At 49.0% G+C, this 14,252-nt stretch overlaps 1 protein-coding gene across 4 annotated transcripts in view; it reads left to right on the top strand.

Moving 5' to 3' along the window:
- Positions 1–14,252, top strand: part of Tspan9 (tetraspanin 9) — a 181,240-nt gene that overhangs the window by 73,551 nt on the left and 93,437 nt on the right. For 3 of the 4 annotated variants that reach the window (XM_040738930.1, XM_013123632.3, XM_040738931.1), the window contains exon 3: positions 2,691–2,858. The exons of the other annotated variant lie outside the window; for it this stretch is intronic. In XM_040738930.1, the coding sequence (XP_040594864.1) occupies positions 2,825–2,858 (34 nt within the window). In that variant the 5' untranslated portion in view covers positions 2,691–2,824. The remainder of the gene's footprint in view (positions 1–2,690; positions 2,859–14,252) is intronic. 4 annotated transcript variants of the gene reach the window in all.

The following is a 14,252-nucleotide window of genomic DNA, read 5'->3' as shown; positions in this document are numbered from 1 at the left end:
AGGCAGGGGAGGAAGTGGCCAGAGTATGGCAGTGACAGACAGCCCAGTCAGAGTGACCCTCAAAATACTCTTATTTGGTCACTTTGTCATGCAGCAGATACATTTGCCATTCAGGACTCCTGGTGCTGAAAATAAGGACCTAACACGGGAAGGATAGGGCACTCATAACATCCAAGCAACGGCAGCTGGAAGTATGCTGTCATTTTCTTTTTTCTTTTCAATAATTGTAATTTAGTGGACATCTAGATTTTAATTTTAATGTGTTCAGCTATTGAAAGCTGCACTACTGCCTTTCTTTAAACAAATGTTCCATATTTTGTACTTTTCACTAATTTGGGAAGGATTTCTTATTACTGATTAATGAGATTTTGCTAAGAATAGGATCAAAGCATTACACTGTGGAGCTTGAGTCCGTTCCGTAGAGATGAAAAACACCAGTTGTTGCACACGGATATGATCCGTGACCAGCCTCGTGTGAGTTTCTGGGTCTCTCTTATGAAAGGGCTACAGGGGTGAGCAGATGGACTGAAGGTGGGAAGCTGTCTTGCTTTTCAGTCTCCACAGCTCAGCACTGGCGACGTGAACACATCCACAGGTCCCCGACTAAGGGGCAGGTTCAGCACCTTCGCGTTCACCGCGTCATTCACCACGTGCTCCTCTACCATTCTAGGTCACCGATAACATCGTGCGGACAGTGAATCGCATAGATTTGCCTTTGAACTCTATAGCTAGATTACTGCACGCTCTCTTTTATATCTAGCTTTAAAGAATAGTTTTAAACCAAGAATATTGGTCTGTGCAGCGAGTGTCTGGAACGTCTTTCACTGCTGTATATCCTAGTGCCGTGGGTCTGGATCACAGTTGATGGAGTTTTGTTTTTTCTCTTGCTGAACATTTTGGTAGTTTTCCAGATTTGGGTTATTTTGAAGAAATGCTTCTGTGAAGTTTCTGACATATCGTATTCATCAGAACCCCTTTCTGTTGGTGGACTGCAGAGGGCAGGTTCTGAGAAATAGACTATGGGTCTACGCTATTCCACTTTTGTAGATATTGCCGGCTTTCCAAGGTGGTTATACCAACCCATACCTGTGACAGCAGTGATTGACAGATGTGGAAGGCCCCTGTTTATCACAGCTCTTGGCAGTTCCTCTTGCTTCTGGGTTAGCCGTTCTGGGGGTTCTGCTGTGCCATCTCGCCATTGCTTCTGCTAATTTCACTGAAGACCAGCGAGGTGAGAACTAGGACTCTTTCCCTGGAGGTGGTGACTTTGCCAGATAGATGAAAACAGGAGGTGAATTTTGGAGGTAGCATACAATTCATGTCTGGGAAGGGAGGCATGCTTATGATGCTCTCTTGTGCCTGCCTTCCTGCTTCATGGCCATGGTGGTGCTGGGCACATAGAAAATCCGTATGGAGTAGTGGTGGGATGCACCCATGGTTTGGCTTGAGAGGAATGATGGAGTTGTGCTGGGGTGGATGTGGGCTCAAAGCCTGGGTTAGTATTAAGGCATGCATCACTCCCGAAGTGTGCTCCATAAGTGTAGTGAATGTGACTTCCTTTGGCCTCCTGAATAAACTTAGGATCACAGGGAGCCATTGGGATTGGTATGGCCATTTACTGGACTTTGGGGACCAAGGTAGATGGAGTTTCCTCCAGGAGCCTTGACTGGTCCTCCCTGGTGGGAATAAATTGGCATTGCATCCATTTGCACCGATGACTCTTCTGGTGCTTGTAGTTCTCTGGGTCACAGGCATTTTCTCCAGGAGTCTGAAGTCAGCAGGACTCTGTGGATGAAGACAGAGCCTGGGGTTCAGGGAAGAGCAGCATTGGGAGGAAGCCCTTCTGCACACAACCTGCATGGAAAGATGCCTTAGAAACCCAGGCTGGGGCTGCAGAGGTAGCTCTGTGGTTGCGAGCAGAGGCCCTAAGTTCAGTCCCCAGCACCCACACTGGGCAGCTTGCAACCACCTGCAGCCCCAGCTCCATGAAGATCCAACACCTCTGGTCTCTGCAGGCACCTGTACTCATGGGCACACTCTGCCCCCCACATAATTAAAAACAATAGAAATAAACCTTACAAAAAGAAGCTCAGTCATGGGCCCTCCACGACACCAGCTCAGCTCCTTGCAGAGCTAGGGTAGCATCAGCCACCCTTGGCAGAGAACCCTTTCCTCATCGCTTTATCGCTGGGAAAATCTTCGCCCTCTCTGTGGCACTAACTCTTTCCAGATGTGTCAAGTCTTTAGTTGATAAGGCCTTCACCAGAATCACTCCTCTGGCCTCTTGTGTATGCCTCTTTCAATTCAATAGCAAAAGAGGAGCCAGCCCGGGCACGTTCCCAAGTGTGCCTGATGCCCAGGGACTCTGGAGGGAAGAGACCAGGATGTGGGAGCATGTGCTCCGTGTCCAGCATGAGCAGAGATGGGAACTCAGGTAACAGTCAAGAACTAGGGGGTGGAAAAGGATGTCACGTATGGGAAGCTGGCAGGGCTAGGGTGTGCATACCTTCTTCTCCCTCTTCTCCTTCCCACGCATCCCTCTCCTGTCTGCTAATCATTAGTACTTGCTCGTGAGGTGCTGTATCCAATCTCTTTACTGATGGCTATCTCCAGACAGATTCTAGGGTTGGGGGTGACTTGGACTCTGGCTGGGCAGGGTTTGGTCAGTCTCAGTTCTCTTTCTCCCCTAGGCCCTGAGAAGCCAAGATGTCACCCTGCTCCCTCCATTCTCCATGCACCTCTGTCAGTAAGCTGAGTAAATGAGTAAGATACGGTCCATCGACAGCCCCACCTCCCCTCCCGGCTCGTGTGGGCGTGCAGATGGATGAGCTCAGATTTGGACATGGCTCAGGAGGAAGGTAGGGGAGAGACATCACGTGGTGATTTCATGTGGCATTAAGTGGAGCAGGAGCGTGAGGTGTACGCACACTCATCTTGTCACTCCTTTCCGTAATCCAGACCGTCTGGCAGCAGGCTTCCTGGATGGGCCTCTCTGTGGAGTGCAGTCAGAAGAGAAATCTGGCTCTGCTTCCACTCACATGGGTCTTCTCACTGCCTCCTGCTGCTTCATCGCATGAGGGCAAAGGCCCTAACACACGGGCTGCCTCCCCTCTCAGTAAAATGCTCTCTATAGACGAAAGTGTCTGTCCCTCCCGGTCCCTCAGCTTTTTAGTCCCAAATAAACACACGGAGGCTTATATTAATTATAAGCTGTTTGACCAATGACTCAGGCTTCTTATTGGCTAGCCCTCTCTTAATTATTAACCCATTTCTATTAATCTGTGCATCTCCACATGGTTTTGACTTACTGGTGATACCTGAGACTTTTGCTTTCTTGGCAGCTGTATGACATCTCCCTGACTCTGCCTACTACCTGTCTCTATCCCTGCTTGGGTTTGACAAAATCCTGTCTGTCCACTGACTGAAACAGTTTTATTTATTTATTTATTAACCAATAAGAGAAACATACATTCACAGCATGCAGAAGGACATCTCCCATCAGCTCTCTCTTCTCCCTTAGCGTGCAAAAGCTACCTATATCATTTCAAGTGGTTGGGGAAAGTTTGATTGACTTTGGTGCCCTCTGAGAGGAGACGTCAAAGACCCTGTTCTGGGAAGCTCTGGGCAGAGAGGGAGGGAGAAAATAATGGTTTAAGCAAAAGCTCTCAGGCCTAAACTGAAGAGCTGTGAATTCTCGTTCTGGTTCAGAGTCAGATGAGTCTGCTGTCCATGTAGATCCCTTCATCCTCCTACCTTCGTCTGTTTGTGATGCTGTGTCATTGTACCTGAGCTAATCAACTTATTGAGGGAAAGGCTTTATTTTGGCTGTTTCCGTCTATAGTTGGTTGGCCTGTTGCTTTTGGGGTCTTGGCAAGGCAGAATACCATGGTGGGAACACTTTACATATCTTCCTGAGGAGACATGAACAGATGTCTATTAGCCTCACATAGGCAACCAATGACAGGACAAAAATACCTACTCCATCCAAGTCCAGCTTGGTGAGCCACTGAGATTATGAGTTTACTCATAGGCGCATGGGTGACAACCTCTCAGAAGATGTATGACTGGAGTGCTCCTGCCTCCCAGGCAGCTTTCCACCTCCAGTATATTCTCAAATTGTGAGAGAGCAAGAGCAGCTGGACCTGAGTGGTCGGATTCTCAGGTGTGGGTCTGATGCCCGCCTCCTGGGGAAATGCTAATAGACACGTGGTGACAGTCTCATGCAGGTCACTACCGCTTCTCTGCTTGGTTGGGGGCTCCCTCTGCCTTCTTATTAGGGGTTTTCATGTTGCTCGGTCAGATACCTGGCAAGAAGCAGCTGGGTGTTATTTGTCCGCAGTCTGAGGGTGTAACTGAGGTGCGTCATGGAGGCATAGGGAAAGGCCGCTTTGTGCAGCAGCAGTGCAGCTGGGATGGGGCTGCCTCCTGTCTTGGCTGAAGAGGAAGCACAGAGCAGGCTGTTCAACCCCAGTGGCTACTTCTTCCAGAGAATGACAGGGGGTCAAGCTTTCGAACACCTGAGGCTGCAGGGACATAGCACATCCAAACCACAGCACTCCTTATGCTCCAAAGCCAACGTGGCAGTGGACAGAGGTTTTTTTTTTTCCCCTGTTTTTTTCCAGACAGGGTTTCTCTGTGTAACAGCCCTGGTTGTCCTGGAGCTGACTCTGTAGACCATGCTGGCCTTGAACTCACAGAGAACATCTGCCTCTGCCTCCTGAGTGCTGGGATTAAAGGTGTGCTCTAACTTAGGACTCTGCATCTTGAGCTAGGGCGGGGTAGGGCATTGTGAGCCCATCTCCTCCTGTTCTGGCTGCTTGACCTTGACAAGTCCTTTTCCTCCTCAGCTTCCACATCCTTCATTGGGAATAGTGATGTCTGTCTCATAGAGCTGCTGTGAGAATTGAGTGAGGCAGAAGAACAGCTGGGAAATGGAAGGTACTCAAAAAATGTCACTTAGATCTGGATTTCTTTCCCATCTATCTCATTTATGGTGTTTGCAAGGAATATTCCAGAGCATTTTGACACATCCTCACTGGTCCATGCCAAAGCTGAATATTTTTCTTCTTTTATTCATGGAGACAAACTTTTCAGGCTTCCCAGCTTTCTGCCTCCTCCTAGCATCCTTATATTGAGCCGTCTGTCTGAACATATATTCACAGGGATCCCCCAAAACAGTTTTTATGAGAGGACTTTGAAGCAGGTATTTCTCCCCTTGTTAGTAAAGTCACACCGCTGAGAACAAAATCTGATTTGGTGGATTGTGGGTCATAGGGGAGAGGCCACCAGCTAAGCTCCATGGCAAGGTGGGCGTGGCCTTGGGCATGTCATATGGCTTCTGTAGTGTTGAGAAACCGTATAGATGAGCATCTTAGGGGTGTTGAGTGTGATGCTACAAACCTCTATGTGGGACAGAGGGCAGTGACACCTGCTAAGAAACAGCCAGGCAAAGCTTTGAGCTTCTCTGTCACACATGATCTTCTGGAAGGAGCCCCTCTCTCAGCAGTCCCTAAGGCCTCTTCAGTAACAAAGTTCTTTGGCATGTAAAATCACAGGCTCACGTTCCCATCACCGGGACAACTGATACCTGTCTCAGTGTGTTGACAAACGTACATGTGCTCCCCCAACCCAATCAATTCATGTCATTCTCTTCTTTCTGCTTCTGTAGCTGTGCTCCAGTCCTGGCCACCGCCTTCAGCTCCTGTGTGAACCAGTGCAGGGCCTTCCCTAGTGTACATGACACCATGGCACCTTCCCACACCTCCCTGCCCCCGCAGATCCCCCTCTCCTTGATAAAATGTCACAACTTTTCTTAAACCTTACTTGCTGTCTCTGTGTCCTCAATTCAGAATATAAGCTGCATGAGGATGAGGACCTGTCTGGTTTCATTCTGCTTTTGTGTGTCGCTGTAAGCCCAGTAACTAGGTCATGTACGGAATTCGTAACCATAGTAGAATTGGTTTGATTTCAGTCTGGGAACGACGGTCCACTCACTCCTTTGTCACCTTTATTTAATGTCAGCACCAGCCCTGAGGACCCTCGGACCCTGCGTGTGTGTTTTGATAGCTCTGGGCTTGCCCCGTCTTTCCTGTTAGTTATCTGTCCCTGTGTGTCCCTGCAATAGATCTAGTAGACAAGATAGTTGGAGACTTAGCTTTGCCCTGGTAACCCCCCTTTGCCCAGCACAGATGCAAGCTACAAAGCCATCCTTGATATCCACAAGAGGGTTGATTCTAGGACCACTCCCTTTTAGATGCCAAAATCCATAGACTTTCAAGTCTCTTCTGTAAAACGGCATAGTTAGTATTTGCATATAACTGCGCATATCTTCCTGCACACCTCTCTGGGTTACTTAGGGAGGCAATGCAATGCAAATGCTATGCAAATAATCGTTATGCTATATTGTCCAGGGAATAATGACAAGAGCAAAAGCCTGTACATGTCAGAACAGATGTCTTTTTTTTTTTTTAAACTTTTCAAATAGTTTTGATCTGAGCTTGGTTGAATGCATGGATGTAGAAGCCATGGGCTCAGAGGACTGAGTGCCTGTGGTAGAAGATATTCAGTAAGTTCGGTATTCGCTGATTTGCTGGCAAACATTTTAATGACTTGTCACTGACAAATTCAGCCTTTAAAGTGCTCCGGGCCTTTGGAAAGTGTGTCTTCTGGGCCACAGGATGCTCTCTGCAGTGGTAGGGAACATGCAGGTGTGACTGCTGTGGGGTTAGACTCTGGGAGTGACAGCTTCCCGAGTGGTCATTGTCCCCAGGATATAAGGAGAACACCCACTTCTTTAAATTTCCACAGAGGGTCAAAGCAGCTCCTTGAGATTTTAAAATACGCCTCACGGTCCTGATGTTGTCAGGTAGCTAGTTTATGGGTCCCGTCCTGGTTGTGATAACTCAGGCTAAGCTGGATAATAAACGAAAGTGGGACAGAGCTGCAGGGTAAATATTGCTACAGGGCATCTCCAGCGGCACAAATCATGGGGAAAATATCTCCCAGGCTTTTCATTTCTCCTCTTCCTCCCTGGCCCTCTGGTAGCAGCCTGCAAAGCAGGATCCATCCGTCACAGAGCCCCCGCCCCCAGCCCAGCCTCTGCTCTCAGCATATTGCTGCAGAAGGCAGGATGCAGCTAGCTCCTGATGCAGGCTGTGCCCTGCCTTTCCACGCAGCTCCAGAGCTAGCCTGCAGAGCCAGGTGGTGTGGGGAGCCAGCCTCCCCTCTGTGGCCTTTTCTAGCTGTGGATGTCGCCTGGCTTTGCAGAGTGCTTTCTTCTTTAAAACCAGAGGGTATAATAGTCAGTGGTGCTTGATCTGTTGCAAATGTTCTGGTCCCCTGGAGACAGAAGTGGCATGCTGAGACCACACTAGCATGCAGAATCTGTGCCATGGGAGTCTGGCCCTGGGGGTCTTCACTTGCTTTGCCTGGGTCCTGCCCTTGCGGCCTTCTGATACTCCTGCTGACAACCACAGTCTGCAGGGGCAGAAGACTGAGGTGGGCTGTGGGTTAGGTGGGGAGGCAGGCAGATTCCTGTGGACCACTCTTGTAACAGATCCCTCGGCACTATCACTTAGGAAGGCGTTGCTCAGCTTCGGGAGCGTGCTGGCTTTGCAATCAGTGTCAGCTCGGGTATTGATGGAGCCCGTGGGGAATTCAAAGCTGTCTCGGCCTTGTAGCATGGAAAGGTAACTAACCGCAAGAGGCAGGCAGGTCCATTAACCAAGAGGACGCGAGGCTCTCATCCTGCTGTGCGTGCTGCATCAGAAATCCAGTAGGCATCCCCACCCCTGCTGACCCCGTGCCTATGTTGTCTCTGTAACCCACTGCTCAGTTCAGGTGCTCCAGTCTCTTCCCTCAACATCCCAGATGCCTCCTAACCAGCCCTGGCCATCTGACACCGAGACTGTACCCACTGACCTGGTTCTCTGACTACTAGTCCCTGCTGTCCTTCAGAGAAACTGTGCTCACTGACCTGGTTATTCTGACTAGTCCTTTGTCGTTCTACAGAGCAGCCATTCTCACTGACCTGGTTATCCCAACTAGTCCTTTGCCATCTGATAGCATGGCTGTCCCTGCTGACTTGGTTACCCATGGGGATTAGCTGTGTGCCTTGTGGAGGGTGCTCCCGGGGGAATTGACTTCAGCAGTTCCCTCCCCGTGACCCTCAGCAGTTGCCTTTGCCAGCCAAGTCACCCTTCTTGTGCTTTTGTGGATCTGGTGCCAGCGCGGGTGTCTGCTTTACTCTCTGGAAGGCACTTTGCTCTCTGTGCCAGAGAGGTACCTGCTCACTCTTGTGACATGTAGTCTTCCCTCTAGCCGCCTGGGTCCGGCTGCTGTCTCAGCCCCCAAATAAACACACGAGACACTATACTAATTATGATGCTGGCTGTTTGATTTCTTATTGGCTAACTCTGACTTAATTATTAACCCATAACTGCTAATCTAAGTATTTCCACGTGATCATCTCTTACCAGAGAAAGGGTTCGGACCTTTTAACTCCTCTGGTGTCCTACATTGTGACTGACTGTGCCTCTGTTTCCCAGAATCCTCCTCGACTTCTAGTCCCACCTATCTTGATTCCCTATTGGCCAACAGTGCTTTATTCATTCACCAAAGAGAGACACACACAGAAGGACTTCCCCCATCATACCCTGGGCTAGAGCAATGACCTCCCAGGTAGAAGCCATGTGCTCATTAGGCCCTTATCGATACTGAATCATTTATTATCTTATTGTGCTATTTAAAATTTTCACTTTTTAAAGCCAGGTTGGGTGGCACACACCTTTAATCCCAGCACACAGGAGGCAGAGGCAGGCAGATCTCAATGAGCTTGAGGCCAGCCTGGTCTACATCTTAAGTTCTATGCTTAAGATGTCAGGGCTATGTAGAAAGACCCTATCTCAAAAACAAAACTTCATTTTGTTAACTTTTCTGTTCATTTAAAGTCCTTCCTCCAGGGCTGGAGAGATGGCTCAGTGGTGGAGAGCACTTACTGCTCTTACTTACAGAGGACCTGAGTTCAGTTCCCAGCATCCAAATGGAGGCTTACAGCTGTCTGCTAACTCCAGTTCTAGAGAACCTGATGCTCCCCTCTTTTGGCTCTATGGGAAGCAGGCGCCCATGTGATGCGCACATACACATGTAGACAAAACATTCATATGCTCAAAATAAAAATAAATACATCTTAAAAATAAAGCTTCTACTTAAACTTTAAGCTGTTTGAAAACAGGGACTAGTTATGCCTTAAATGGAGCCCATATGCCAAGTTCAAGGCTCATCAGACCTTAATGCCTATTGAATGAACAGAGCATTATGGGACATATATGGATTAGGGAGGCAGTAGGTGTGTGCGCGTGCATGTGTATGTGCCTGTGTGTGAGAGAGTGAATGTGTGTGTGTGTGTGTGTGTGCGCGCGCGCGCGCGTGTGCGCGCGCGCACGTGTCCATGTCCCTGGAGAGTGTCTCCTCCCTCACGGCACTTCATTTCTCCCTCATTTTCTTCAGAGGGGTTGGTGCCTGAGTGATTCCATTGCCTTCAGTTTCTGACATCTGCACTTTTGTGCAGCAAGGAAATGACTATTGTCCTGAGCTTATGTGTCCTCCTGTTCTTGGACACAGGGTGTCCCTGCCACAGGCCCAGCACACCCTTCTAGTTGCTCACCTGTGGTTTTCATCCCCAGGCAGTGACTCTTGTTTTAGTAGTATGAGAAGGTTGCCCCCTTCATCTGTAACCCCTTGTTTTCTGTGTAAGTGGCCAGGAGGACTCGAAAGGCTTTTGCCACCAGCTCTGTCCCTTGTGATGTGATGTGTTGGGACAAGCCTCTGACTTACCCCATATTCTGTGAATATGGCCCTTGAGAGGCAAAGCTGGTGTGCTACTTGTGATATGTAGGTTCTGAGGGCAGAAGCAGAGATGGCAACAGTTGGTGTTGGTAGGGCATGGAGGGGTCAGTCTTTCTTGGTCATGATCATGGAGGCATCGAGGTATCTGGATCTTTGGTCACATATGGGTGAGACAGAGACAGAAGGAACTAGGGTGTTGGCATCCAGGCCACGTGCTGCTGGAGAATATATGGGACCAGGCTCCACTGCTGCCAGGAAGGGAGCCTGGGCTTGGGAAGCCAGATTTCTTGTGCTCCCTGTTGGTCTGGGGCCCTTTTACTTAACATTTATCAGTACAGCGAAAGCCTTAGACTGTCTGTCCGGCTGTGCTTGTGGGAGCCAAGGGAGAGCTAGAGTTTCGAACCTTCCAGAAGGCAAGGAGCCTGGTTTTGGGGTAACCAGTGTCCCTCTCTATAGAGCAGAAGCACTCAGCGTTTCCAGGGGCTTGTTTTGCAGCCTCAGTTTCTCCTTCTGTCCCACCTGTGGCAGAGTGTGGAACTGGCATTACAGTACTGCAATAATAGTTGCTATATAAATAGAAGGATACTTAATACCAGTCCATGACTGAGCAGGGACGGTGACTCTTGCAACGGTGGCATGAAAATGAGCATTGATTTTTATCCTTTTGCAATTTGTGTTAAGCAGAACCAAGCTAGTGCTCAGGCTGAACCGTGCTGCATTCTTTTTTGGGAAATACGCACTGAGCCAGTGAGGCCTGAAGAGCCGTGGGTATGGGGTTCATCCCAACTTTTGCCTCCAGGGGCGTGTCCAGTCTTGAGTAGTTTTCACACGCTCTGTCAGTCTTTTTCATTCATTACTGTCATTTTGTGAGCCAGGCGCTGGGATCCAGAGATGAGTAAGGATAACTCCATCCCTGATTTCTCCAGTGTTAGGATGGGAACCCACAGCAGTGTGCAGAACAAGAGCCTCAATTTTGGGGTGATCAGAAGTGGCGTGATCAGAAGTGGAGGAGGATATGTCCTGGGCACCTGAGATGAAGAAGAAAACGGTCCCACAGGGAGCAGTGTGTGCAAAGGCTGAGGAAGCACGCCCTTCTTGTCCCGAAGACACAGCTGGCATGTACCAGGGACTCCTATGTTACCTGGGTTTTAGTGGATGCCAGGGCATTCTAATGTGCCTTGCCTGCCCTCTCCTGTAACGCCTATGACCTTAGAAAACACCTGACAGTGCTCGCTGATTAGTTCAAGCACGATGGAAAGGTTAGTTAAAAGAAGGTGAATGACTTCAGTAGTTGAACGACTTCCCTGACGCCAAGATGCCTGCCCCCACTGTTTAGTGTCTTGGGTTCCATTCTGTGACCTAGGTATAGACAAGAAGACACCAGCCTGGTGGAGAGAAAACCTCGAGAAAAGCTTGTACTGGATCTGCCGTCTGTACCGCGTTCTGCACCAGCCCCGCTCTGCCATCACGCGGCTGAGCTTTGGATATCTGTTAGGCTCTCCTAGCCTGCACAGTCTTGTTTGACACAATGCACACTGGAGCCGCTGAGATCCCCTGGAGGGTGGGGAGCATTGGAAAAGTGCCCACCGTTTGGGTGGAGCTCCCTGGATAGGAGGGGTGGCACAGGAGATGTGAGAGGCCCCTTGGGAACTGGTGAGCGAATGTAGGAGGTGGTAGCATCGTGTGGTGGGAGCCCAGGTTCTTAATAGTACCAGGAACCTTGCTTAAATTAAGATAGACATGAAGGCTTGAGGTGGTGCTTCTAGTGTCCATAGCTTCCATTGTCCCCCAGTTTTTGCTAGTAAGGAAGAAAGTGGCGCTAGGGGTGGGGCTAGGGATGTGTCTTAGGGCAGAGCACTTGCCTGGAACATCTTCAGCTCTAATTGTGACATCACACCACCACAGGATCCAAAAACAACCAAGAAAAGGACACAATTAAGAAAAGCAAGTTGTACAAACTGTCTTCATGTGCCTATAGCACAAAGAGAGATGCTCTCTCAGCCTGGACTCTTAGGGGAGTGCTTTGACCCTACCAAGAGTAAAATGACAGACTCTAGACATCCCCTATGTGGAAGGATTTGGCAATAGGGTGGGAGGGAGGGGGGGAAGGGGAGTGCGGGAAGAGGGGAGGGAGAGGGAACTGGGATTGACATGTAAAACAAGCTATTTAAAATTAAAATAAAAAATGAAAAAAAAAGAAAAGCAAGTTGTGAAATTTCTTGTCACAGAAATGTAGACCCAATTTGTCTTTTAGGGTACAGTGGTCAAGAAGGCTGGGCAGGCTGTAGTTGTGCGCCTGAACGTGGCTCAAGAAAGAAAAACTGTGCAAAGAAGTCAACTTGCATCTTTTGTTCTCCAGAGTCACCTCACATGTTCTAGAATTTAACTACATGGATTTATTCTGACACCTTCCCAACACGCCCACCCTGCTTTTGGTGCTGGCTTCTGTACTCAGCCTCTGGGGGATTCATCAATACTGTTGTATGTATCAGTTGTATTCATCAGTACTGTTGTATGCATCAGTTTCTCATTACTTCTTATTGTGAGGCAGTTAATGTCTTCATTTTCAATTTAGTTTTAAACTGGTACATAAACATGAACGTATATTAATTGAAAATAAAATTGTATGACTACCCCTTAATGGCTAAGAGCGCGCGCGCATGCGCGCGCGCGCACACACACACACACACACACACACACACACACACACACACACACACACACACACACACACACACACACACACACGAAGGTGGCCATTTGCGTTTCTGCCCCTAGAAGGCTTGGTGTCTGCCAGGGTCCCTGTGCACATTGTCTCCTTTTGACTCCTCTGTCTGGGGTCTTGTGCTTAACTTGGCTTCCCTTCTGCAGGCAGGTCAGTGCTGGGCGTTGAGTGTGTGTTATCACATAGTGGCAATGGGCAGACTGGCCTCCCCCAACCCCCTGTATTCCTCTTTCCTTTGTTTCTTGCTGATCTTTTGTTCCTTCCCTATCCCTTTCTTCTGCTCCCTACATGTTTGGTGTGGCTTCCTTTCCATCTGCATTTCTGTCTTCAGCATGACCTGTGAGCCTTAGAGATAGAGGTCTCTGACTTGTGTGCCTGACACTTATGAGACTCATAGGAGTCACTAGCTCATTCCTGAAAATTTAGGTGCAGTTCTGGCATAGTTGGAGACACTTAGAAAGTGACAGAAGGAGCTGTGTCCAGGCGGGGAGGGTACAGGTAAGACTCTGCCCCACCCCATCTGTTTGCGACACTGTGTGGAGGTTGGACTTAGCTTGTGGCTCAGGGCAAGTGATCTTTCTGGGCCCATTGCAGGGGATCTGAACGGCAGTCATAGAGATGCTCTGCTGCTCCCGCCTACTTTTTCCTTGGTCCCCATCACACAGAGAGATCTGGTTGCTCGCTCTCTGATGTGGTTTGTCCTGGGAGGATGGAAGAATGAGAGTCATTCCATAGCTTTTTGTGCAGAGGAATGTGTGATTTGAACAATGCTGAGCTTGGAATGCCCTGGATTCCTCTGATGACGCTGGCATTACATAGGACCCATCAGGCTCTGGAAATAGGCTGTGGGGGCCTGGGGGATCCAATTGTTTGTGGCAACCCCAAAGCCATCATCCTGCCTCATCCTGGAACCAGGGATGCCACAGACAGGAAGGCACCTTCCAAAGTCATGTAGGAAGGAAGGGACTGGAAGCAGCCATGCAGAGTAAATTATATGCCCTGACACTTGGCTGTGTGTGCCCCAGGTGGGGCAGGCTCAACTGGCCTAGGGTTGCAGCTAACACCTGCTTGGGTCATCTGTTCCTGTCCTTAACAGTGCCGCTTTGCAGGCTTCCTGTTGTGTTTGAAGCCTATCCCTCTATTCTGCCCTGAATAAAACAAGAGGCGAGGCCATCATCCTCCAGTGTGGAGCCTTGGGACTCAAGAGGGTATGATGTTTCCCTTCTGTTTTGGAGACCCAGTGGGAGGTTGTGTCTGCTACTCACAGATGAGGCAGGCAGCTGAATGGAATTTGTAACGGATAAAATATCGGCTCAATTTGGAATTGGTTTTCTGTAATCTAATAGATCACAAAGGTGTAGTTCTGTGCCGAGCTCACGTCATAGTTTTTAAAAGCCAACTTTGATTTGTTTCAGCAATCAAGCAATGGATCCATGAATGGAGAGTCTGGGTTATATATTGTGCATTGGAGATCTGGGGCCCTGCTCTCTCATGTGCAGAACAGCACCCTGAGTGCAGATTCTAGCCAGAGTCTGCAGCTGCCACTAGGCTGGGTGGCCCAGGGACACCTTTCCATAGCTACGATCCCCTTTCTTCTCATGGTGTGCCTAATTTTTTGACATCCCTTAAACTCATTGCCATCTTGGAGAGTGTATCCCCAGGTATTTCCTGCAGCTGGGTC

This window comes from Mesocricetus auratus, unplaced genomic scaffold, assembly GCF_017639785.1.
Source record: "Mesocricetus auratus isolate SY011 unplaced genomic scaffold, BCM_Maur_2.0 Super-Scaffold_100676, whole genome shotgun sequence".
Taxonomy (NCBI): Eukaryota; Metazoa; Chordata; class Mammalia; order Rodentia; family Cricetidae; genus Mesocricetus; species Mesocricetus auratus.
The sequence above is the reverse complement of the archived record's forward strand: the minus strand, read 5'-3'. Positions and strand labels throughout refer to the sequence as shown.